Below are 25676 nucleotides of genomic sequence, written 5' to 3' on the forward strand. Positions count from 1 at the left end.
CGTAATGAAGCATCTTGGCCGCGAGTACTGCGCCTACACACAACTACTGCACAGGCGCAGCACACGCAGAGGCGCCAACCCGTCGGCAGGTCGTCGACCATTACAGGCGGCCGGCGGGTCCCTGAGCAGGACCGGAGCTGCAGCGACGGACTGAAATGGTTGCTAGGGGCTGGAAGAAGTCCCAGGTGAGTAAAAAGTAGATTGTAATTGTCGCCTCGGAAGTCCTTTATGCAACTATATGTGGAATAAAGACTTTTCTTGCAAGAGTTGGATCTGAAGTATATGGTCAGGGGTGTATAAGTGGGGAATTTTACAGAAGACTGAAAAGCTTCTCTACCTAAAGGCCCATACCCAATGCTGATCTGAACTTGGCCGTGGTGGATGATAACAACCGCCATGGCAGAGAATCAGGTGGTCAGACCGCATGATGATCACCGAAAGTCTGGCATGCCAGATCTTTAGCAATGTCCGACACCCGAGAAACACCACTGTTTTTGCCGCTTTCTCGCACCACCAAAAGCCCCTCTGTCACATATGCTCATTGTCCTTCCGCCCTCCCCATATAGCAACATATGCGCCATTGCCAATATGCCACCCCACAACCAATATCTTAACAATCCGGGTAATAAGGATGATCACTGAGATGCAAATATTTCCAAAGTTATGCAAAGTTATGTAAATCTTTATGCACATATATGCAGCTTGAAATTGGATCAATCAATTCAAACCATGGGTGGGACTTGATTGGTCCATTTTGAAGCTGCATATATTTGCATAAAAATGTACATAAATTCAGAAATATTTGCATATCATTGATTATCCCTACTGGGTAATATCAGTAACTTGGTGGTCCTCGATGTAATAGCAGGAGTTGTTTTGGCCTTATCCACACTATATGTATAGAAAGTCAGAGAATTCTGGGATTTTCCTGTATCTACCATTCACATGCAGTACAATCGGCAGGTATTTCATGGTTGTCTCGTTATACATCACCACTGGCAGTGTCTTACCCCATTACGCTGGTCTTTTTGCTTTGATCGAGGTGTATCTTCAGTCTCCATACTGTCCTTGTCCTCCCCTCCATCTCCACTCATCAGTCCATGCTGTGTCTGATCGATGAGGTACACCACCTCATCCTGAAGGTTCTCACACACGCTCAGGACCAGCTCTTTGTACTGTGGAATCTCACTTGCTGTGTACAGATCAGAGAAACGGGCTGTAAAGCTATTGGCTGAGAGAACAGCCAGGCCATGCAAGTCACAGGACATGCTGCTTTCTAATAACAACAATAGAACAGGTCATGGCAACTTAACTTAAAGAGGCAAGGTACTGAGATATAGTAGAATGCAGTAAATTATTCAGAATACCAACCTTTACGGTAATTATTCTGGTCTCCGCTTCAGAAACACTTCCTATAGCTATATATTGCTGTATATTGGTATGTTGCCCCACTCTCCCAGTTAAAGAGACTCTGTACTAAAAAAACGTCCCCTGGGGGGTACTCACCTCTGGAGGGGGAAGCCTCAGGGTCCCAATGAGGCTTCCCCCTCCGCTGTAGCTGCAGGCAATCCAGTGCTGGCTCCCGCGAAGCATCCCGCAATCCTCCCTCGACAAGCCTTGATATATTTACCTTCCCTGGCTCCAGCGGGGGCGCTGTTGCGGCTCTCCGCTCGTAGATAGGTGGAAATAGCCGATTTCCGCCGGGTCTGCTCTGCTATGCAGGTGCAGGAGATTTGCGCAGTAGAGCGGACCGACAGCGATCGGCTATTTCCCCCTATCTCCGAGCGGAGAGTTGATACTGCGCCTGCGCTGGAGCCGGGAAGGTAAATATTTACATCCCCGCTGTTCGGAGGGGCACAGTGCAACTGCCATGGGACACAGGAGGATGGGGGAAGCCTCAGTAGGATTCGGAGGTTTCCCCCACCCGAGGTGAGTACCCCCCAGGGGAACTTTTTTTTAGTTACAGGTTTTCTTTATGCTTTGGCTAGGCTGTTTAGCTAAGTGGATTTCCCCTCCCAGGGCATTCTGGGAGACATTACTTTCACTGGGTTTGGAATTCTCAGAAAGATGTTGCCACCTGAGATAAATTTCTTGTTTGTCGGCGGGAAGGGATGAGGTTAGGAGTGTGTTTAGCAATATACCAGTAACTGGGCTTATGAGTAATGCATGCGACTTACCTTTCATTTGCTTCATTTCCAGCACAGAGATCAGAGCAGAGAAGACCCGCGCTTTTGTCTTCTCCATCTGCTGTTCATCGGCCTGCAGGGTGCCCTCCAGGATTTTCCCCAGAGACTTCAGAACACTCCCAGGTGAACTCAGATCGCTGTCAGCAACAAGGCAAAGGACAAATTGTCAACATCATTGTCCTCTAGGATTTGTTGTATGAAATAATGTCTAAATGCATCATTTTTTTCTGCTAATTATATTAACCACTTGAGGACCTAGGGCTTTCTACCCCTTAAGGACCGGCCACTTTTTTTCCATTCAGACCACTGCAGCTTTCACGGTTTATTGCTCGCTCATACAACCTACCACGTAAATGAATTTTGGCTCCTTTTCTTGTCACTAATAAAGCTTTCTTTTGGTGCTATTTGATTGCTCCTGCGATTTTTACTTTTTATTATATTCATCAAAAAAGACATGAATTTTGGCAAAAAAATGATTTTTTTAACTTTCTGTGCTGACATTTTTCAAATAAAGTAAAATTTCTGTATACATGCAGCGCGAAAAATGTGGACAAACATGTTTTTGATAAAAAAAAAACCCATTCAGTGTATATTTATTGGTTTGGGTAAAAGTTATAGCGTTTACAAACTATGGTGCAAAAAGTGAATTTTCCCATTTTCAAGCATCTCTGACTTTTCTGACCCCCTGTCATGTTTCATGAGGGGCTAGAATTCCAGGATAGTATAAATACCCCCCAAATGACCCCATTTTGGAAAGAAGACATCCCAAAGTATTCACTGAGAGGCATAGTGAGTTCATAGAAGATATTATTTTTTGTCACAAGTAAGCGGAAAATGACACTTTGTGAGAAAAAAAAAAAAAAGTTTCCATTTCTTCTAACTTGCGACAAAAAAAAATGAAATCTGCCACGGACTCACCATGCCCCTCTCTGAATACCTTGAAGGGTCTACTTTCCAAAATGGGTCATTTGTGGGGTGTGTTTACTGTCCTGACATTTTGGGGGGTGCTAAATTGTAAGCACCCCTGTAAAGCCTAAAGGTGCTCATTGGACTTTGGACCCCTTAGCGCAGTTAGGCTGCAAAAAAGTGCCACACATGTGGTATTGCCGTACTCAGGAGAAGTAGTATAATGTGTTTTGGGGTGTATTTTTACACATACCCATGCTGGGTGGGAGAAATATCTCTGTAAATGACAATTTGTTAATTTTTTTTACACACAATTGTCCATTTACAGAGATCTTTCTCCCACTCAGCATGGGTATGTGTAAAAATACACCACAAAACACATTATACTACTTCTCCTGAGTACGGCGATACCACATGTGTGGCACTTTTTTGCACCCTAACTGCGCTAAAGGGTCCAAAGTCCAATGAGTACCTTTAGGATTTCACAGGTCATTTTGAGAAATTTCGTTTCAAGACTACTCCTCACGGTTTAGGGCCCCTAAAATGCCAGGGCAGTATAGGAACCCCACAAATGACCCTATTTTAGAAAGAAGACACCCCAAGGTATTCCGTTAGGAGTATGGTGAGTTCATAGAAGATTTTATTTTTTGTCAAAAGTTAGCGGAAAATGACACTTTGTGAAAAAACACAATTAAAATCAATTTCCGCTAACTTGTGACAAAAAATAAAATCTTCTATGAACTCGCCATACTACTAACGGAATACCTTGGGGTGTCTTCTTTCTAAAATGGGGTCATTTGTGGGGTTCCTATACTGCCCTGGCATTTTAGGGGCCCTAAACCGTGAGGAGTAGTCTTGAAACGAAATTTCTCAAAATGACCTGTAAAATCCTAAAGGTACTCATTGGACTTTTGGCCCTTTAGCGCAGTTAGGGTGCAAAAAAGTGTCACACATGTGGTATCGCCATACTCGGGAGAAGTAGTACAATGTGTTTTGGGGTGTATTTTTACACATACCCATGCTGGGTGGGAGAAATACCTCTGTAAATGGACAATTGTGTGTAAAAAAATCAAAAAATTGTCATTTACAGAGGTATTTCTCCCACCCAGCATGGGTATGTGTAAAAATACACCCCAAAACACATTATACTACTTCTCCCGAGTACGGCGATACCACATGTGTGGCACTTTTTTGCACCCTAACTGCACTAAGGGGCCCAAAGTCCAATGAGTACCTTTAGGATTTCACAGGTCATTTTTGTTTCAAGACTACTCCTCGCGGTTTAGGGCCCCTAAAATGCCAGGGCAGTATAGGAACCCCACAAATGACCCCATTTTAGAAAGAAGACACCCCAAGGTATTCCGTTAGGAGTATGGTGAGTTCATAGAAGTTTTAATTTTTTTGTCACAAGTTAGCGGAAATTGATTTTAATAGTTTTTTTTCACAAAGTGTCATTTTCCGCTAACTTGTGACAAAAAATAAAATCTTCTATGAACTCACCATACTCCGTACGGAATACCTTGGGGTGTCTTCTTTCTAGAATGGGGTCATTTGTGGGGTTCCTATACTGCCCTGGCATTTTAGGGGCCCTAAACCGTGAGGAGTAGTCTTGAAACCAAATGTCGCAAAATGACCTGTGAAATCCTAAAGGTACTCATTGGACTTTGGGCCCCTTAGCGTACTTAGGGTGTAAAAAAGTGCCACACATGTGGTACCGCCGTACTCAGGAGAAGTAGTATAATGCGTTTTGGGGTGTATTTTTACACATACCCATGCTAAGTGGGAGAAATATCTCTGTAAATGACAATTGTTTGATTTTTTTTACACACAATTGTCCATTTACATAGAAATTTCTCCCACCCAGCATGGGTATGTGTAAAAATACACCCCAAAACACATTATACTACTTTTCCTGAGTACGGCGGTACCACATGCGTGACACTTTTTTGCAGCCTAGGTGCGCTAAGGGGCCCAACGTCCTATTCACAGGTCATTTTGAGGCATTTGTTTTCTAGACTACTCCTCACGCTTTAGGGCCCCTAAAATGCCAGGGCAGTATAGGAACCCCACAAGTGACCCCATTTTAGAAAGAAGACACCCCAAGGTATTCTGTTAGGAGTATGGTGAGTTCATAGAAGATTTTATTTTTTGTCAAAAGTTAGCGGAAAGTGACACTTTGTGGAAAAAAACCAATAAAAATCAATTTCCGCTAACTTTTGACAAAAAATAAAATCTTCTATGAACTCGTCATACACCTAACAGAATACCTTGGGGTGTCTTTTTTTCTAAAATGGGGACACTTGTGGGGTTCCTATACCGCCCTGGCATTTTACGGGCCCAAAACCGTGAGTAGTCTGGAAACCAAATGTCTCAAAATGACTGTTCAGGGGTATAAGCATCTGCAAATTTTGATGACAGGTGGTCTATGAGGGGGCGAATTTTGTGGAACCGGTCATAAGCAGGGTGGCCTTTTAGATGACAGGTTGTATTGGGCCTGATCTGATGGATAGGAGTGCTAGGGGGGTGACAGGAGGTGATTGATGGGTGTCTCAGGGGGTGGTTAGAGGGGAAAATAGATGCAATCAATGCACCGGGGAGGTGATCGGAAGGGGGTCTGAGGGGGATCTGAGGGTTTGGCCGAGTGATCAGGAGCCCACACGGGGCAAATTAGGGCCTGATCTGATGGGTAGGTGTGCTAGGGGGTGACAGGAGGTGATTGATGGGTGTCTCAAGGTGTGATTAGAGGGGGGAATAGATGCAAGCAATGCACTGGCGAGGTGATCAGGGCTGGGGTCTGAGGGCATTCTGAGGGTGTGGGCGGGTGATTGAGTGCCCTAGGGGCAGATAGGGGTCTAATCTGATAGGTAGCAGTGACAGGGGGTGATTGATGGGTAATTAGTGGGTGTTTAGGGTAGAGAACAGATGTAAACACTGCACTTGGGAGGTGATCGGACGTCGGATCTGCGAGCGATCTATTGGTGTGGGTGGGTGATCGGATTGCCCGCAAGGGGCAGGTTAGGGGCTGATTGATGGGTGGCAGTGACAGCGGGTGATTGATGGGTGGCAGTGACAGGGGGTGATTGATGGGTGGCAGTGACAGGGGGTGATTGATGGGTGATTGATAGGTGATTGACAGGTAATCAGTGGGTTATTACAGGGGAGAACAGATGTAAATATTGCACTGGCGAATTGATAAGGGGGGGTCTGAGGGTAATCTGAGCGAGTAGGCGGGTGATTGGGTGCCCGCAAGGGGCAGATTAGGGTCTGATCTGATGGGTAACAGTGACAGGTGGTGATAGGGGGTGATTTATGGGTGATTGATGGGTAATTAGTGGGTGTTTAGAGGAGAGTAAACGCTGCGCTTGGGTGGTGATCTGATGTCGGATCTGCGGGCGATCTATTGGTGTGGGTGGGTAATCAGATTGCCCGCAAGGGGCAGGTTAGGGGCTGATTGTTGGGTGGCAGTGACAGGGGGTGACAGGGGGTGATTGATGATTGGCAGGTGATTGACAGGTGATCAGTGGGTTATTACAGGGAAGGATAGATGTAAATAATGCCCTGGCGAATTGATAAGGGGGGGTCTGAGGGTGATCTGAGCGTGTAGGCGGGTGATTGGGTGCCCGCAAGGGGCAGATTAGGGTCTGATCTGATAGGTAACAGTGATAGGGGGTGATTGATGGGTAATTAGTGGGTGTTTAGAGAAGATAACAGATGTAAACAATACATTTGGGAGGTAATCTGACGGCGGGTTTGCGGGCGATCTAATGGTGTGGGTGGGTGATCAGATTGCCCGCAAGGGGCAGGTTAGGGGCTGATTGATGGGTGGCAGTGACAGGGGGTGACAGGGGGTGATTGATGGGTGATAGGTGATTGGCAGGTGATTGACAGGTGATCAGTGGGTTATTACAGGGAAGAACAGATGTAATTAATGCACTGGTGAATTGATAAGGGGGGGTCTGAGGGCAATCTGAGCGTGTGGGCGGGTGATTGGGTGCCCGCAAGGGGCAGATTAGGGTCTGATCTGATAGGTAAAAGTGACAGGTGGTGATAGGGGGTGATTGATGGGTGATTGATGGGTAATTAGTGTGTGTTTAGAGGAGAGAATAGATGTAAACAATGGATTTGGGAGGTGATCTGATGTCGGATCTGCGGGCGATCTATTGGTGTGGGGGGGTGATCAGATTGCCCGCAAGGGGCAGGTTAGGGGCTGATTGATGGGTGGCAGTGACAGGGGGTGATTGATGGGTGATTGACGGGTGATTGACAGGTGATTGACAGGTGATCAGGGGGGATAGATGCATACAGTACATTGGGGGGGGGGGGGGGGTCTGGGGAGAATCTGGGGTGTTGGGGGGTGATCAGGAGGGAGCAGGGGGCAGAGGGGGGGGGTATTAAAAAAAAATAGCGTTGACAGATAGTGACAGGGAGTGATTGATGGGTGATTAGGGGGGTGATTGGGTGCAAACAGGGGTCTGGGGGGTGGGCAGGGGGGGGGTCTGATGGGTGCTGTGGGCGATCTGGGGCGGGGGGGGGGGGGGGAGAAAATCAGTGTGCTTGGTGCAGACTAGGGTGGCTGCAGCCTGCCCTGGTGGTCCCTCGGACACTGGGACCACCAGGGCAGGAGGCAGCCTGTATAATACACTTTGTAAACATTACAAAGTGTATTATACACTTTGTATGCGGCGATCGTCGGGTTAACATCCCGCCGGCGCTTCCGTATGGCCGGCGGGATGTTGCGGCGAGTGAGCGGCGACAGGCGGAGGATCGCGTCACGGATGACGCGATCGCTCCGCCCATGCCCAAACAAGGACCGCCGCATTTTGTCAATACGGCGGTCCTTGCGGCGTCTGCTTCCCGGCCGCCATTTGTCTATACGGCGGTCGGGAAGTAGTTAAACTAATCCACTGTAAAGCCTTCTACACACACTAGATGGTTATTGGCTGAAAATAATCTAGTGTGTGTACTGTGGGAGTGGTGGCACAGCCATCCTGTGATTGGATCACTACATTTAGCCACCAATAAAGAGAAAACTGTTCCAGACATTTTCCATCTTTACTGACTGAAGCCAGTGCTGATGTCATTTCCTTCCTTACTTTCTTTTTTTCCTCCTAGAAACTGCACTGTCATATCTAGCTTGCTTTGAAAACACATGTGAGCACAGCATAGATATATATCATATATCAGCAGCTTCTGCAGAGGGGTGAGGTGCGTTTCCCTTCTCAGCCTCCTGTCACACTGAACTACCCTCAGCCAATCAGTGAATAGCAAGAATGAGGGAGGGGAGATGAGCTTCCCTCTCCTCTGCAATGTACCAAATAGAGCCAGGAAGACTGAGATAAGATTTATTACAGCAGAAACATTTATGATTATACTGAAATGCTTTCAATGCAGGGACAGGTTGTAGACTGCATAATAAATACAGAACAGTAGGTAAATGGAATTTGATTTTATGGCTGACATTTCCGCTTTAAAAGGAAAAGTCACTCGTCAGGGTGTTTGACACGATTCATAAATACAACAAATCATTGTATAATTGCTGCTCTGAACTCACTTCTTCCAGCGTCTCAGCAGAATGATAAGCAGAGTGCACAGCATGGAGCCAAGCTGCAGACAGGCCACAGAGCTGGGTACCTGGAACTGAGCACAGACAGGAACTACTATTTGTAGTCACGTGATAGCAAGTATTTAAAGTGTACCCGAGGTGACAGGAACATGATGAAATAGACATGTGTACAGTACGAAACATACATAACTAGGCTGTGTTCCTTCTCTGCCTGAAAGTTAACTTTCAGGTATGCAGTTGACAGTTTCTCTACAGTGAATATAGCACAACCCTCAATGATAAGGAGTCACAGCCATAAATCTCTTTCCTGGAAGAGAAACGCTTCTGAGTGCAGGGGATAGATTAAAAAAGGTCAACAGTTCATATATTTTAGCTCTGGTACATGGGAAGCATGTGTCATGGAACAGAGACAGTAAAACATTGAATCTACTTTTTTAGCTTTTAAAAATCTAATAAAACTGTGGAATTTTACAAAAAAGTCATTGTCAGGAATAGGAGGATAGAGACAATTGTTTATCTCAGCAGTTTATTGTCACCTCGGGTTTCCTTAATCCACTTCCAGAGGAATACAGTTGTCTGACTGCTTACCAAAACCTCTGTGCCCTCCAAGATGTCCTGGAACAGCTGCTCTCTCACCTTCACATCTGTCAGGTGCAGCACATCTGCCTGCACAGCAACAAGAACATAGGAAAACATTCATTCACTTTAAATTAACTTTGAAGACTGATACAGAAAACAAATCCGATAATGCACAGCAACTCGGAGTGTGCCTAATCCTGGACGTTTCAGAAGACTAGTTCAGGCATTATGGGCCACATACAGTACACCAGCAGGGTTGCCAACCCAATTTCTTATTTTTCCTGGACAAAATGGTCAAAAAATCTGGACACCCCAAGTTTTGGACAGACAGGGGGCGGAGTCAGGGGCAGAGTCATTATCAGGCTTTTTAGGGAACTTCTTGTGAATTTCAGGAGGAAAGAAACATAGCTGAAGCAGGTGGTTACTGCATAAGGCTCATGTGACGCAGCCCTCGTGAACTGAGAAGAATTGTTTCCCATAAAAGAAGCATGATGTCAGTGCTATATAAATACCAGGGCTGTGGAGTCGGTCCAAAAATCCTCCGACTCCTCAGTTTAGGATTCCACCGACTCCTCTAATTTGCATATTACAATTTTGTTGATTAAAAGTATGTAACATGAAATTTGTCTATTAACTGCCAACGCTTAGGAATTTTACAAGACAACTGAAGTGAGAAGGATATGTAGACTACTATATTTACTCCCTTTAAAACTAGTCCTTGGTAAGAGTACTTGTAAAAAGTACAAACCGGAACAAAGAACATCTATCAGGCCCTAGGCAATGTAAGTGTGGGTACATGTAAGAGTGATGTGCAGGTACTCTGCAGGGGAATGAGGAGATTCTTCCTCTATTACACATTCTTCATGCACAATCTGAACAAGGTTTATGGGTGACAGACAACACCTCTGTGTTCAATGTGCACAGCATTCTCAGTGGATTCCCTGCAGCTCTGTGGGGAGTGCATATGTAGAGTATAGTACTACTGTGTAACAAAGTAAACCTGAGACAGATGAAATTAAAGTTTTATACATACCTGGGGCTTCCTCCAGCCCCCTTCAGGATAATCAGTCCCTCGTTGTCCTCCTCCACCACCTGGATCTGCATAAATCAGCATCAATGCAGAATTATTTCCATCTCATTGACCATCTCTATTAGTGACACAGCTACACATCAGGCTTTATTCTTACAGCATAGATGTTATTTAGTATATATGTTACGGCCAGAACCCGAAGTTTGGCCACTTCTAGTTCTGGCCGGCCACTTCGGGTTCTGGCCGGCCAATGCGCGAAGTGGCCGCTGCGCTGCGGCCAATGTTAGAAATGGAATGATTCCTCTGACATTAATGTATCTTCTGGCCGCAGGGCAGCGGCCAAACGTATAACAACTTAGTTCATTTAATGCAATTCAGCCGGCGGCAATGTAACAATTCAAGCCGCCGGCTTTTTCTCTGCGCCTCTCTCTCCTCCTCTTATGGGCAGCAGGCGGGGACACGCGTCTCCCCGGGAGTCGTTCGTCGCACCAGGAAAGCAGAGCGGGGAGGCTGCAGACATCGCTTCTGCCAGCACCCGCTCTGCAAGAACGGCAGGATTCCCCTGCCGCGACAAACGACTCCAGGGGGGGGGGGGGGGGACACTCGTGTCCCCGCCCGGCTGTCCATAGGAGAGCGACTGAGCGAGAGAGGTGGGTGGGGGGGGGGGGGGGAGAAGGAGAGAGAGAGGCAGAGGAGGAGAGAGAGGCGCAGAGAAAAAGCCGGCGGCTTGAATTGTTACATTGCCGCCGGCTGAATTGCATTAAATGAACTAAGTTGTTATACGTTTGGCCGCTGCGCTGCGGCCAGAAGATACAATAATGTCAGAGGAATCATTCCATTTCTAACATTGGCCGCAGCGCAGCGGCCACTTCGCGCATTGGCCGGCCAGAACCCGAAGTGGCCGGCCAGAACTAGAAGTGGCCAAACTTCGGGTTCTGGCCGTAACATATATAAGAGATTCCTGTGTACACATCATATATACAGCCACAATCAGATGTGTATATCTGACCTTAAAAATACGGGGACTGCTTTATTGAAGCAGCACAAGTAACTAATTTTGATTAGTTCATTTTTGTGGACTAAGCACAGCTATTACTGTATATATACTGTATATATACATTATTTTTAATGACTATTATCTGAGAAATAGAACATTTTATCATGTTTTCTATTTTAACTACAGTTACAAACTCATTAGGAGTCGGAGTCGGTGCATTTTTTCCCGACTCCGGGCACCCAAAATTGCCCGACTCCACGACTCCGACTCCATAGCCCTGATAAATACATAACAATATGATAGGACATTAGACTATGGCTATGGTAGGATTAGATTGTGAGCTCCTCTGAGGACAGTCAGTGACATGACTATGTACTCTGTAAAGGGCTGCAGAAGAGGTCAGTGCGATATAAACACAATAATAATATGGAGGGACATTAGACTATGACCATGGCAGGATTAGATTGTGAGCTCCTCTGAGGACAGTTAGTGACATGACTATGTACTCTGTAAAGTGCTGCAGAAGATGTCAGTGCTATATAAATAAGTAATAATGTGGATGAGATTTAAAATAGGAGTACAGCGCACAATAATCATGATGCTAGTTAAAGTATACAAATGACAGTGCGAATTAAAGGAATTGCCAAGCAATCCTGGGCATATCATAAACAGTAGCTCAAACCCATGTAGAAGTAGCAAGGTATATATTACACAAATGTGCAGGTAAACCATACAGTGTGGATACCAAAGGGTGCAATTAACCAAGTAATGTGCTAACATCAATAAAAGTGCTAAGTGCCCGAGGTAGATATGAATAAAGAGGAAAGGTGCTGACAAAGTGGAGAATCCTGAGGTACAGCAAATAATCCAGAGAGAGTAAAAAGTGAATCAAAATAAGACCGCCGAAAAAGCTTCTGCAAGCCACAGTCACCACTGCTGACACCACAGAACTCCTGTGCTGAGAGCTGGATGCACAGCTGCTCTGGGGAGAGGCGCTTAGAAGACAGGGCTGAATTTGAAGATGAACAGAGCACGCTGCTCTTTTTCTCTCCCCATTACAGCTGCTGCTGAGCTGAATGATGTTTCCTGGACGGGGTTGTAAGGGGCGGGCTTGCTGGCTGCCTGTCTCTCATTGGCTGGAAAGAGGCACCAGCATGAGAAGCAGGGCTATTGATTGGAGGGCGGGAGGGAAGGAGGAAATAGAAGCCTGAGGCTTCTTACAGACTTGCCACTCAGGAGCAGGTTGCCTGTAGCCGCAGTGCGCACATGCGCACACAAGATCGCGGCCCTTTAGTTATATTTTAGACGGACGTATTTCCTGAAGTATGGGCAACTACGGACAGGGGAAATTTCCTGTCTTGCACGGACTGCCTGTACTTTCACGGACGGTTGGCAACCCTGTAGACCAGGTGCTTTAGCCCACGACACTCATGTCGTGTAAAGGACTATAACATTTCATATAGTATGGCGCAGTACATTTGGGAAAGCAGCATTTAACATGGACACACGAAGACAGAATTGAAAATCTAGCCAAGCATGAAAATGGTTTATCAGCAATGCACAAAACATGGTACACTGCAAATTACGATATATTCCACACAATAAGTATAACAAAAAACTATGGCCTTAAATATATCTCAAGTCTGAAAGAAGTGAGAGCTTTCAGTATGGCTACGCTGAAATCCAGTAACCTATTATATGTAACTGTGATAATTACGCACTTCAATGTATCAGCACTCAATCTGCCTGATGGATCATCTTGGCCTAAGGCATTGTTCTTTTATTACTCAGCCTGCTCTGTAATGTCCCACTCTATTGCAACAGAATGCAGGCTACCCCTCTGTATAGACTCAGCCTGCCCTGTCTTGTCCCACTTTATTGCAACAGAAAGCTGGCTACCCCCCTGTATAGACTCTACTATGTGAGGCCTGGAGAACAGCACCTCAGGTGTATGCCAAGTCTCGGCCAGACTGCTCATACTGCCCTGGAAATGTCCACTTTTCAAATAACGAGATGGCACACCACTGGCTGTAAATCAATTGCTGTGTATTGCGGAACAAGTATAGACTCCTGCCCTGTCACGTACCAATCTATTGCAACAAACAGAAGCTCTGTATAGACTCAGCCTGCCCTGTCGTGTCCCACTGTATTGCAACAGAAAGCAGGCTACCCGTTTGTACAGACTCAGTCTGACCTGTTGTGTCCCACTCTATTGCAACAGAAAGCAGGCTACCCCTTTGTATAGACTCAGTCTGACCTGTTGTGTCCCACTCTATTGCAACTGAAAGCAGGCTATGCCTCTGTATAGACTCAGTCTTGAACTGCCACCTGTGCAAACCCATTCCAATCCCTACCTGGTAACAGCCTTTGTATGCATGTACGAGGCTTAAAGGAATACTGTAGGGCAGGGGTCTCAAACTAAATTTACCTGGGGGGCCGCAGGAGGCAAAGTCAGGATGAGGCTGGGCCGCATAAGGAAATTCACAATCACACCGCATCGCTGCCTCTGCCCGCCCCTCTCACTCTTCCTTCACAGAGAGGGGCGGGGAGAGGCGGCGATTGACGTCAGGAGGGGCAGAGCTGAAGCTGAAAGCTCTGCCCCTTCCAGGAAATGCCGGCGGATTGCCCCCCAGGTGATTTGGGGGCTCTGCAGCCCTCGTTTAGCGGCGGGGATGCGGCGGATTACTTGGGAGCACTGAAGCGAACTATAAGGAAGCTTTTGCCGGCGAGGGCCACAAAATATTGTATCGAGGGCCGCAAATGGCCCGCGGGCCGTGAGTTTGAGACCCCTGCTGTAGGGGGTCGGGGGGAAATGAGTTGAACATACCCGGGGCTTGTAATGGTCCTCCGCAGACATCCTGTGCCCACACAGCCACTCACCGATACTCCGGCCCCGCCTCTGGTTCACTTCTGGAATTTCAGACTTTAACCACTTCATCCCCCCCAGTGCTAAATTTCTCCGTCCCTCTGCGCACTGCTTCACCCCCAGGGACGGAGAAAGGCGCACTTGTTTGTTTACTGGCTGGGAGTGGGCAAGGAACTCGCGCGCACACTCCAGCCAGCCAGCACAGCAGGTGACTAATTGGATGTTAGGAACAAGCGTTCCTAAATCCAATTAGACTCGCCGATTGCGAATAGAATGAAGACTGCTAAAACAGAAGCAGTCTTCATTCATAACAATGAAAAGTAAACAAACGTGCAGCGCCATCGCGCGACCCGCGTGCGCGCACACACACCCCCGCTCTGCAGTGCAATGATTGGTTATGGGGACCCCAGTCCCCAATAACCAATCATATTACAGAAAAAAAAAAGAATGGAAGCAGCGTTGAAAGGTAAAAATCGCGCTGGTGTTTCAGGGGTAAAACCCCTCCGTTGTGAAGTGGTTAAAGTCTGAAAACCACTGCGCCTGCGTTGCCGTGTCCTCGCTCCCGCTGATGTCACCAGGAGCGTACTGCGCAGGCCCAGTACGGTCTGTGCCTGCGCAGTACGCTCCTGGTGACATCAGCGGGAGCGAGGACACGGCAACGCAGGTGCAGTGGTTTTCAGACTTCAAAGTCTGAAATTCCAGAAGTGAACCGGAGGCGGGGCCAGAGCATTGGTTGAGCGGCTGTGTGGACACAGGATGCCTGCGGGGGACCATTAAAAGCCCCGGGTAAGTTCAACTCATTTTACCCCGACCTCCCTACAGTATTCCTTTAAAGTGAACCTAAGGCGAACCTTGGGTCAAAAAACAAATACTGATAAGTGCCCAAGAAGAAGGAAGCCTCAGGATTCTGTAGAGGCTTCCCACGCCATCCTCTGGACTAACATTGTCGATCGCGGACCCCCAAAAGAAATCCAACGAGAGCTTGTCAGATTTCAGATCCGGGCCACACTCCCTTTCATGCAAAAGCACATACTCACTGTGCCTGTGCAAGCATTGCTGGTCCTGTACAGGCGTGGCTGAGCTCGTGCATGAAGAGGAGCGCGTCCCGCGAGGACATGGGAAGCCTCTTCAAGATCCAGATGCTTCCCTCTCCTTAGGTAAGTACCGTATATACTCGCATATAGCCGAGGTACCCACTTTTCCCTCAGAATCCAGGAAAAGGTGATTGACTCGCGTATAAGCCCCCTCCCCAGTAGCCAGATGTGCCGCCAGTACAAATCAGCCCCACTCCTCATAGCCAGATGTGCCCCAATGATGATACAGCTCTGTCTCATGACGCCACTAGATGGTGTCCTAGAGGTGAGACACAGCGATTGCCACACAGGAAGCATTCCCGATCATTGCACCACTGACACGTTGCTTGCACGCTCTGCTCCACAAGCCTGGGGACACAGGTAGACTTTGCACACCATGTTGCAGGGGATGGGGGGCCCACACACAGCAGGGAACCAGCTAATAAGAGCAGGATCACTAGTGCACAATCCTTACACTCCTCTGCCAGTAATAAAATCCTGCTCCACCATCCATTCTGCTCCACTGACGAGCTGAGGGGGTAACTTTTCAGCACATTTTTCCCAATGAAAAATTAGGCTTACAGTGGTGTGAAAAACTATTTTCCCCTTCCTGATTTCTTATTCTTTTGCATGTTTGTCACACTTAAATGTTTCTGCTCATCAAAAACCTTTAACTACTAGTCAAAGATAACATAATTGAACACAAAATGCAGTTTTAAATGATGTTTTTTATTATTTAGTGAGAAAAAAAACTCAAAACCTACATGGCCCTGTGTGAAAAAGAAATTGCCCCCTGAACCTAATAACTGGTTGGGCCACCCTTAGCAGCAATAACTGCAATCAAGCGATTGCGATAACTTGCAACGAGTCTTTTCCAGCGCTCTGGAGGAATTTTGGCCCACTCATCTTTGCAGAATTGTTGTAATTCAGATTTATTTGAGGGTTTTCTAGCATGAACCGCCTTTTTAAGGTCATGCCACAACATCTCAATAGGATTCAGGTCAGGACTTTGACTAGGCCACTCCAAAGTCTTCATTTTGTTTTTCTTCAGCCATTCAGAGGTGGATTTGCTGGTGTGTTTTTGGTCATTGTCCTGCTGCAGTACCAAAGATCGCTTCAGCTTGAGTTGACAAACAGATGGCCGGACATTCTCCTTCAGGATTTTTTGGTAGACAGTAGAATTTATGGTTCCATCTATCACAGCAAGCCTTCCAGATCCTGAAGCAGCAAAACAACCACAGACCATCACACTACCACCACCATATTTTACTGTTGGTATGATGTTCTTTTGCTGAAATGCTGTGTTACTTCTATGCCAAATGTAACGGGACACGCACCTTCCAAAAAGTTCAACTTTTGTCTCGTCGGTCCACAAGGTATTTTCCCAAAAGTCTTGGCAATCATTGAGATGTTTTTTTAGCAAAATTGAGACGAGCCTTAATGTTCTTTTTGCTTAAAAGTGGTTTGCGTCTTGGATATCTGCCATGCAGGCCATTTTTGCCCAGTCTCTTTCTTATGGTAGAATCGTGAACACTGACCTTAATTGAGGCAAGTGAGGCCTGCAGTTCTTTAGATGTTGTCCTGGGGTCTTTTGTGGCCTCTCGGATGAGTTTTCTCTGCGCTCTTGGGGTAATTTTGGTCGGCCGGCCACTCCTGGGAAGGTTCATCACTGTTTCATGTTTTTGCCATTTGTGGATAATGGCTCTCACTGTGGTTCGCTGGAGTCCCAAAGCTTTAGAAATGGCTTTATAACCTTTACCAGACTGATAGACCTCAATTACAGTACTTTTGTTCTGATTTGTTCCTGAATTTCTTTGGATCTTGGCATGATGTCTAGCTTTTGAGGTGCTTTTGGTGTACTTCTCTGTGTCAGATAGCTCCTATTTAAGTGATTTCTTGATTGAAACAGGTGTGGCAGTAATCAGGCCCGGGGGGCCTGATTACTCAGGTGTGATAAACCACAGTTAAGTTATTTTTTAACAAGGGGGGGCAATCACTTTTTCACACAGGGCCATGGAGATTTGGAGTTCTTTCTCACTAAATATTAAAAACCATCATTTAAAACTGCATTTTGTGTTCAATTATGTTATCTTTGACTAATAGTTAACGGTTTTTGATGAGCAGAAACATTTAAGTGTGACAAACATGCAAAAGAATAAGAAATCAGGAAGGGGGCAAATAGTTTTTCACACCACTGTATACGCAAGTATATACGGTATCTGAATTTTGAACCAAGGTTGACCTCGGGTTCGCTTTACATGAGCTGATCTAAAGGGTTTTGGAATCCAGGCACTCAGGCCATGAGGATAGCATTCTGGAAACCGCAAAAAGGGCACTTGGACATTTTAGGTCTGCAAATGTAAAGTTAGTCAAATGTTCGGAAAGCCAAGAATATAAATGCCATTCGAGACTACACAAGCCTTGGTGTGTAACAGCTCCCTGCATTTTATTACGCAGTGTAAGTACGAGTCATACCGGGTATAATAAACAGCGGAGTGTAGCATACTTACATAGTGTGTGGAAACTATGAGAAGGATGCGCCAGGCTGACAGCAGTGTCTGGTATTCAATCAGAGAGCTGCAGTTGCCTTCCATCTCCGCTATGCGACGCACCAGAGAAAGCATGTAACTCGACCAGTAAGTGAAGCGATCTTTCTTGGAGAATTTCTCCAGAATTCCCTTCAGAGAGCTGTCTAATGATCCCCTGTGCAGAGAAGAGGAGACGGATAAAGCTACAATGAGATCCACAGTTACAGGATCAGTTTTAAGTACACTGCCATGTGGTATAACAGCATAGAGGAAACCAGACGGATTTTATGCACACGTAAAATGAAAATCCATCAATAGTTCAGTTCAAGTGAATCTTCACAGTCAAACCATCCCCTCTGTTCCAGTAGAATACCTGCACTATCACAAGTTCTTACCTGAACTATTTTTTTTTTTATACGCAGTGATACAGAGGTGCCAGTAGAGTAAAATATTTGTTTAAAAGGTTAAAAGCGAGGGAGGTTAGTGGTGGACTTACCTCCCCGATACCAACACAAGGTAAAGTTGATTTTTTTCAACAATAAAGTTTTATTCACATACTCCAAAAAAGTGCAACGCGTTTCGTGGGCACATCCCACTTCATCAGGCTATAGTATAGGAGTATCACAACTGGGACCACGGGTAACGGAGTTTAGCGCCCCTGTGTGACACAGAGGCGCTAAACTCCGTTACCCGTGGTCCAAGTTGTGACCAAGTGCGTTGCAAATAGACATAGGGGAATTATGCAGATGCACTTCCAATGGATCATTCCCAACTTATTAACAACCATACTGTTAATGTACAAAAGAACACTCTCCCAAAATACTTTTATCCGAGGACACTCCCAGAAAATATCAATCAATTTTCCCCTTATTACCACACCCCCTTCAAAAGTTTATCATCGAGACCAGGAAATACCAAAGCGAGTTTAGATCTGCGCTATTTTACATAAAAAAGGCTGAAAGGGTTAATAGATTTACTTTTATGATCTGTCACAATCTATATCAGTGCACTGTACTGAGATCTCGTGGCTGCCTATAGATTGTTAGAGCAATATAACCGCCCCCAGGACTTGAGACTCCATGGCCCTGATTCACTAAACTGTGTTCTCACTACTCCTGTTCTTCTCCTCACTGGTGGGGAAGTTCTGGGGGTCGTGACCTAGGGGGAACCAGGCAGCAAAGTAGCTTGTTGCTCATTATTGGTGATTCCTTGTGGTGTGCACTGATGAAGACCTGTACCTACTTAGATTCCATGCCTTAAAGGTGCCCGCACCAGATCAACAGGACCTTGACACCATCTGTTTAGTCTGGCAGTTATGATTACATAACCCCCTTGAAACACATCACTGAATACTGATCTGGGGCAAACTTTTGGGATTTGGGTCATACAGGAGAAAAGCACTTTATCAAATGTTTTGTTGTAGTTGACAGCTTGCTATTAAGAGTCTGTGAAGAACAGGGCTACAGTGTGAGCCAATAAAGCTGCACACAACTGCCCAGTGCTGTTAGTGTAGGTTTATTACAGGAAGAGAAAAGAGTTATGACTCATTGGTGCTATGCTGGCTTGCCATATCCTATCAGCTGGCTGGCAGAGGGGCCTTGTACAGTTTATGAAATACCAGCTACTGTGTGTTTTTCTGTTGGCTACATTGCAGGAGTGCCTCGACAGAATTTTAAATGGAACTAAACTCGGAATTTCATCTCTGCTCTAAAAGATTAGCCACAGCATAATAACCTTTATGGGAAAAAAAAATCTTCATTTCAACTTATGGAAATTGGAAGTTTTAACTTAGTTTTACTTTGCAGAGAGCACTGAAAAAGGGTTACGCCTCAGGGCTTACTGTATTGGGAGAGCTGTCTTGGCAAAGCTCCTGCAGTCTATTCACAGCTACTGAGAAGAACTAATTAGACACTTTGATTTAGCTAAACAAACACAGACCAGTGAATTTCCACATGAACTCTATGTGGAATTAACACCTTTCATTGTGTGCTGTGCACAGGGGCAAGCTTAAGCAGGGGGCCCCCTCTCCCCCAATAGTCCCCCTCCCAACACAGATAAATACTACCCCACAGCACACAGTTGAACACAGACGTGCACACAGACGTGCACACAGACACGCACACAGACACACACACACACACACACACACACACACACACACACACACACACACACACACACACACACACAGAGAAACTTTTCTCTCTCTCTTTTATGATGTGTGATCTGATATGCCCAACTGCTTCCCATGTTCCCTGCCCTGCTCATTCCTACCCATGCAGTTTTCCTCTCCTGTCCTCTCTCTCTCCCTCCATCCTATGAATCATTCAAGCAGCGACAGTCACTCACTATCTGTCCGGTTGCTAGTGCTGGGGTCTACAGTGCCAGCATTCTCCTGTGTAGTAAGGTCTTCACATGATGATGTCATCAAGAGGGGCCCTTAAAGATAAAGATACAGGAGAATGCCGTCACTATAGACCCCAGCGCTGCCAACAGGACAGAGAGTGAGTGACTGCCACTGCTTGAATGATTCATAGGAGGGAGGGAGGGAGAGAGGTCAGGAGGGGAGCGCAACGCAGCATAGCATCTATCTGTTGGCAGCCGGACATTAAGAAGGAGGGGGGCCTCGTGGAGCAGCGGGGAAAGTACAGTTGCCAGGGTCTGGCAGTGCAGGGGCCCCTGCAGAGGTCGGGGCCCTGGGGCAATTGCCCCCTTTGCCTCAATGGCAGCGCCGACCCTGGCTGTGCAAGAGTCCGGTACCCCTTTAAATTCTGCTACGGCACTACCACTGGATAACTTGTAAATATTCATGTTATATTTTTTCCAGTACAGGCGTCCTTGGCCAATATCACTCAGACATACCTGACTACATAGTACAGCTCCAGGCAGAGGATTCTCATGATAAAGGCACAGGTCTCCAACACACTCAGCTGCAGAGGGATTGCAGAAATTAGAAATACAGTAAAGCACAGAAACAACTAGGCATCTAATTCAGCTGGTTCTGATTCAACTTACATCAGAAGATTCTGAGGGGGGAACAAGGGTTCCAAACAGCGGGAAAGTCAGATTGTCCCAGAAATGGGGCCTGCAGAGACATGAGGATTGGTGAGAAACGCAATTCAAGGACTGTAAAGCACTGGACTTCTCTATAAATGTATAGCTCACTTTATCCTCAGCACGGTCATGGCGCTGTCACGGCGGTCTTGCCATAGGGCGTGCAGGAAAGCAATAGCGGAACGGTGCAGCTGAGGGGTGCTCCAAAACTCATTCACTTGTTGCAAATCAATCAAGTTCAGAACAACCTGCAGACAGCTCCACTGCCCCAAGCTGTACTCCTGTATGTGGGACAAGAACAGACACAGCGATAAAGATACAGGTTGCCGTTTCGAAAAACTATTCAGACGTCTACAGAAAATGCATTGCCTGTTAGTGGCCATCTAAGGTCTAAAGTACAAAAGTTACCATACATTTGTATTCAGTATTTTATGAAAATCTCCTCCTGTGTTTTTATCAGGCATAAAACTTAAAAATGTCAATTTTTTTAAATAAGGTAACAGATGAGAGGCTTGGGCCTACTTTGCCATATCAACAATGTGCTTAGTTGGCGTCAGTTCTGGGAAGCAGTGTGGGTCAGGAGAGCACCAGTTATAGAGGATCTGTCAGCCATACTATCTCAGAAAAAAAAACATACCTGTATATAAGTAGATAAATACTTGCTCTACTTACATAACATATGTATTGCACCGTCCACGTTTTGATTTTAGTGATTTTTCTACAAGTAAAATAAAAAGAGAAAATCCTTCTTAGCATTTCCCATTTTAAGTATGACTTTTTTGAAGCCAATCCTGATGTCATTTCCTCCCTTAGTCTCCTCTACCTGATTTGCCCGTCCTTCACTATAGAAAGTGTATTGTCTCAGCATGAGAAATATTCGCAATGAGAGATAAACAGAGGTGTAGGAGGGGAAAACAGGAGGGAAGGAGGCTGCATTAGGCAGGGTTCACATTTGCGTTAGCAGTCAGGATTTTCCGGACCGGATCCGGAACGTATGCTGTACAAACGGAACGGACGTTTGGCAATCCAATGATAGTCTATGGATGCTTACATACTCGTCCGTTCCACGCGGACCGGATCCGGACCGGATACGGACTCCAGACACTTTTCCAACTTGCTCTATTTTTCACGTACGTCGGATCCGGCCACAGCACCCGGACCGGATCCTGACTGCACCATCCGCACAGCTGAAACCAATGAGAAACGGAAAGGAGGCAACACACTGGCTAGCAAATCTGGACAATCTACCCACTTCCTATGTGTTTTCTATGGTCATAGCGGCCATGTTGGATGGTACATGGGCCCAGCGTTTGAGGAGTGGAGCAGCAGTGACTTGTGGCTGGAGATATTTGGCAGCATGTCGGACGAAGAGGTGAGGCCCTACACACCTGAGGACCTGATTCTACAGGTGCAGCAGCTACCTGCCTGGTGCACCCACCATCTCCTGCGAGGAGCAAGCCTTCTTCCCATATAGTAATAGGTAAAAATCAAAAAGGAGACAATTCCCAGGTAAAATCAGTACAAAAACACTGGATCCATGGTCCAAACTGCAGTCTCTATATCCAAGGATGGTCTCCACATGCCAGGCTGTCTCCAACAATGACCCCAGGGCTTCTGCAGACCTCCCATACCCCAAGAATTTATATAGTCTGTTATCTCTTTAAAAACGGATCCGGATATCAACCGGATCACTAACTGACGAAAAAACTGATGCAAACGGAACGGATCCGGAACGGATCAGGAGTGCAACCGTACGCATCCGGTCCTCATGCGCACGGAACGGATCCGAACATCCGTTCCGTTTTTTGCAAAAACGCAAGTGTGAACGGGGCCTTAGTTAACTCTGAGGGGAAGTAGAGAAGCAAAAAAGGACAACACAACATGCCCTGTAACTTTCTTTTTGTGTACCACATTTTGTGTGTACCAAATAAGAGTCGAGTAAACTGGGGAATGGTCATTTATCAACAAGAAAAGTAATAGTGATTTTAACTTTTGGATTGCTTGGTTAGCAACTTTATTATGCATCCGCCAGTCTGGGCAGGTCTTTAAATATTTTGTATGCTCTTTGTTGTTTATCTGCTTCTCTCCTGAATGGCCGCCATATGTTTGTGGATGCCAGTCGGGATAGAATTGGTATTTTGATGTTCTCTCCAGCCCTGACTGGCCGCCGCGATTTGGCGGACACTAGTCTGGGTGGGCGAGATGTTATGATTTTGTTATTTTTGTTTTTGACGTTCGGTGTCTGGCCGCTGCTTTGGGCGGCCGCCAGACACCGAGCTGAAGTGTTTTGACATTTTTTTCCTCTTTCTTTCTTAAATTATTTTTCTTATTCTGCACTGTCTATATTTAACCCATTAAGGGTTACGAGCATGTACACTATCTTGCTTGAAAAGGCGAATTTTATGCGTGACTGGTATAGGCGATTGGATCGTCTATGTCTTAGAAAATTTACGCTACAGGGTGTTTTACACGTACATTTTTACGCATACGCATTGTATTACCTGCATGCGGATTTCCGTGTGCGGCGGTTATATGACGTTTTTTCATTCAGGACATGCTCTGCCCTTATTGGTCGGCACTCCAGCAGCCATTTTAAAATGACTGGAGCATAAAAATAGATGCAGTTCCCCATCAGGTCCTCCGCTAGATGGGAGGGTTTACATGTAGGAACTTAGCCTGATTGGTTGACGACAGGGCGTCCAGACCATTATGATTGGCTCCCTAGTGGAGCAAGCACTATTTAAAGCCTATTGAACTTGTATGTATTCAGAGGGCTTGTCTTTTTGATGCTTTAAACAAATAAAGAGCTTGAAATACACTTGAAGACGGTGCTGAGTCTCTTCTCTTGGAGTTTCTACCTGCTGTTCCTGGAGACAGAAGGACAACAACCAAAAGCACATCGCATCTGGATGGTTGGGTGCTGCCTGTTACCACTTGTCTACTAGCATCCTTATTATTTGTTTACCAGATAAAAATAAAGAACTGTTGCTAACCAGGCAATACTAAAGTTAAAATCACTATTACTTTTCTTGCTGATAAATGATCAGTCCCCAGCGGTGGTGGGGACCGGTGGAGTTATCTTTACCCGGTAGGCTTCCAGCACATCACTTTCTTTGTGATATCTTTCACATGTTTGGTACTTTACTTTCTATACTTTATCACAGGGCACTATTTTTCTGTTCCTGAACACTTTCAGTATGTTTTCTTCTCTGGATTATCTTTGGATTGGTCTCTTTTTTTCAGCATTTAGCATGACTTGGCCTCACCTGGCCTCTGGTTATCTCAGTTTTCACTGGTTTACATGCAATTTATTATATGCCCTGCAACATGTCTTGGTTATGTTCATGAATTTGCATTTGTATATTTATTATTAGAAGGTCACTCTGCACTTTGGTTCAGACCAGTGTTTGGTCTGTCAGTATATATATAGCACTTTACAATTCCTCCGGTCACTCCGATATTTGAGATTTATTGTTTCCCTACCATTTTAACGTGTTTTTAAGGTTTTAATAATTTTGCTTTCAATTATAATACTGGTCTGATGTGGTGTTTTTGAGGTTATAGCTTTTTTGTTTGTTACATGGATTATTTATACCGTTCTGCATATTTCACGGAACCCTTGCATTAATATAGGGCATTTGTGTTATAATAGTTGTGGATGGTGCTTCCCATTTCAGTTGTTTTGCAAATGATCATTCCGCAGTTTACCTGACTCTTATTTGGTATACGCAAAATTTGGTACACAAAAAGGAAGTTGCAAGGCGTGCTGGGTTGTCCTTTTTTTGCTTCCTTATTTCCCTTCAAAATTAACTAATGCAGCCTGATTGGTTGAAGCCTCTTTCCCTCCTGGTTTCCCCTTCCTGTTCCTCTGTTGCTCTCGGATTGGCCAATATGTCTCATGCGAGACAATGCACTTTCTATAATGAAGGGCGGGCAAATCAGGCAGGGGAGATTAAGGGAAGAAATGACATCAGGATTGGCTTAAAAATAGCCACAGTTAAAATGGGAAATGCTAAGAAGGATTTTCTCTTTTTTAACTGTGGAAAAATCACTAAAATCAAAACGTGGACAGTGCAATACATATGTTATGTAAATAGAGCAAGTATTTATCTACTTATATATGTGGTTTTTTTTTTCTGAGATAGTATGGCTGACAGCTCCTCTTTAAAGAGGAGCTGTTAGGTATAGGGTCTCAGAGAAAATAAACACATATATCAGTAGCTAAAGATTGGCTGTACTTACATTACATATGCATTTCACTGTCCACGTTTGGATTTCACAGAATTTGTATATAGTATATGCAGAGAATGATGCTCCTGACAGCTCATGGCAGGTTCCATGTTTGTGAAGCCAAATGTGTCGTCATGTCCTGCCTGCTTGTGATCACAGAACAGCTCATACTGAATAACACTAGTTTGCAGTGAATATTAATGAGCCATGTGGCTAGGAACAATAGCTGACTCCTGCAGTGTACGCTGCCCCGAGATTTATCTGTGCTGTGGCTGGACTGAGTTTTAGAAGCTGCTGAAACTTGATCCCGTCTTCTCCTTAGCAGCCGAGGGGAGGGCCCCAGAATGCTTTGCAGTATGTTATGCGGCTTGCGGCTTGCTTAGGTCTAAGCATTGCTGATAAGCATACATCAAAGGTAAGAGCGATCTTTATCTTCAGTAATGTCTTTTTGGCTTCCTTCTAAACTGTTTAACACAGGAGACTAGAGGTTTAAATTAGCTTCTGCAGCCTGACAGTTACTCTTTAAGAACTTTGAGTAATGTGCCTACAGAATAACTGAAGACGTGCACATTTATCCTGCTCCCAATATTACGTGGCGACAGCTGGCCAATGGGAACGGTTAAAGAGCAAGGAGGGGGTGGGCACAATTCATGATTTAGACATG

General features: G+C 45.6%; 1 protein-coding gene across 2 annotated transcripts in view; it reads right to left on the bottom strand.

The window, feature by feature from the left end:
* NUP188 (nucleoporin 188) overlaps nt 1–25676 on the bottom strand; it is a 132201-nt gene that overhangs the window by 36309 nt on the left and 70216 nt on the right. For both annotated transcript variants that reach the window (XM_068248499.1, XM_068248498.1), the window contains exons 27-34: nt 20894–21063; nt 20744–20813; nt 20591–20658; nt 17711–17903; nt 9244–9321; nt 8644–8729; nt 2178–2323; nt 1011–1192 (exon numbers count right to left, since the gene is read on the bottom strand). In XM_068248499.1, coding sequence (XP_068104600.1) covers nt 1011–1192; nt 2178–2323; nt 8644–8729; nt 9244–9321; nt 17711–17903; nt 20591–20658; nt 20744–20813; nt 20894–21063 — 993 coding nt within the window. The remainder of the gene's footprint in view (nt 1–1010; nt 1193–2177; nt 2324–8643; nt 8730–9243; nt 9322–17710; nt 17904–20590; nt 20659–20743; nt 20814–20893; nt 21064–25676) is intronic.

Source organism: Hyperolius riggenbachi, chromosome 8 (assembly GCF_040937935.1).
Source record: "Hyperolius riggenbachi isolate aHypRig1 chromosome 8, aHypRig1.pri, whole genome shotgun sequence".
NCBI lineage: Eukaryota > Metazoa > Chordata > Amphibia > Anura > Hyperoliidae > Hyperolius > Hyperolius riggenbachi.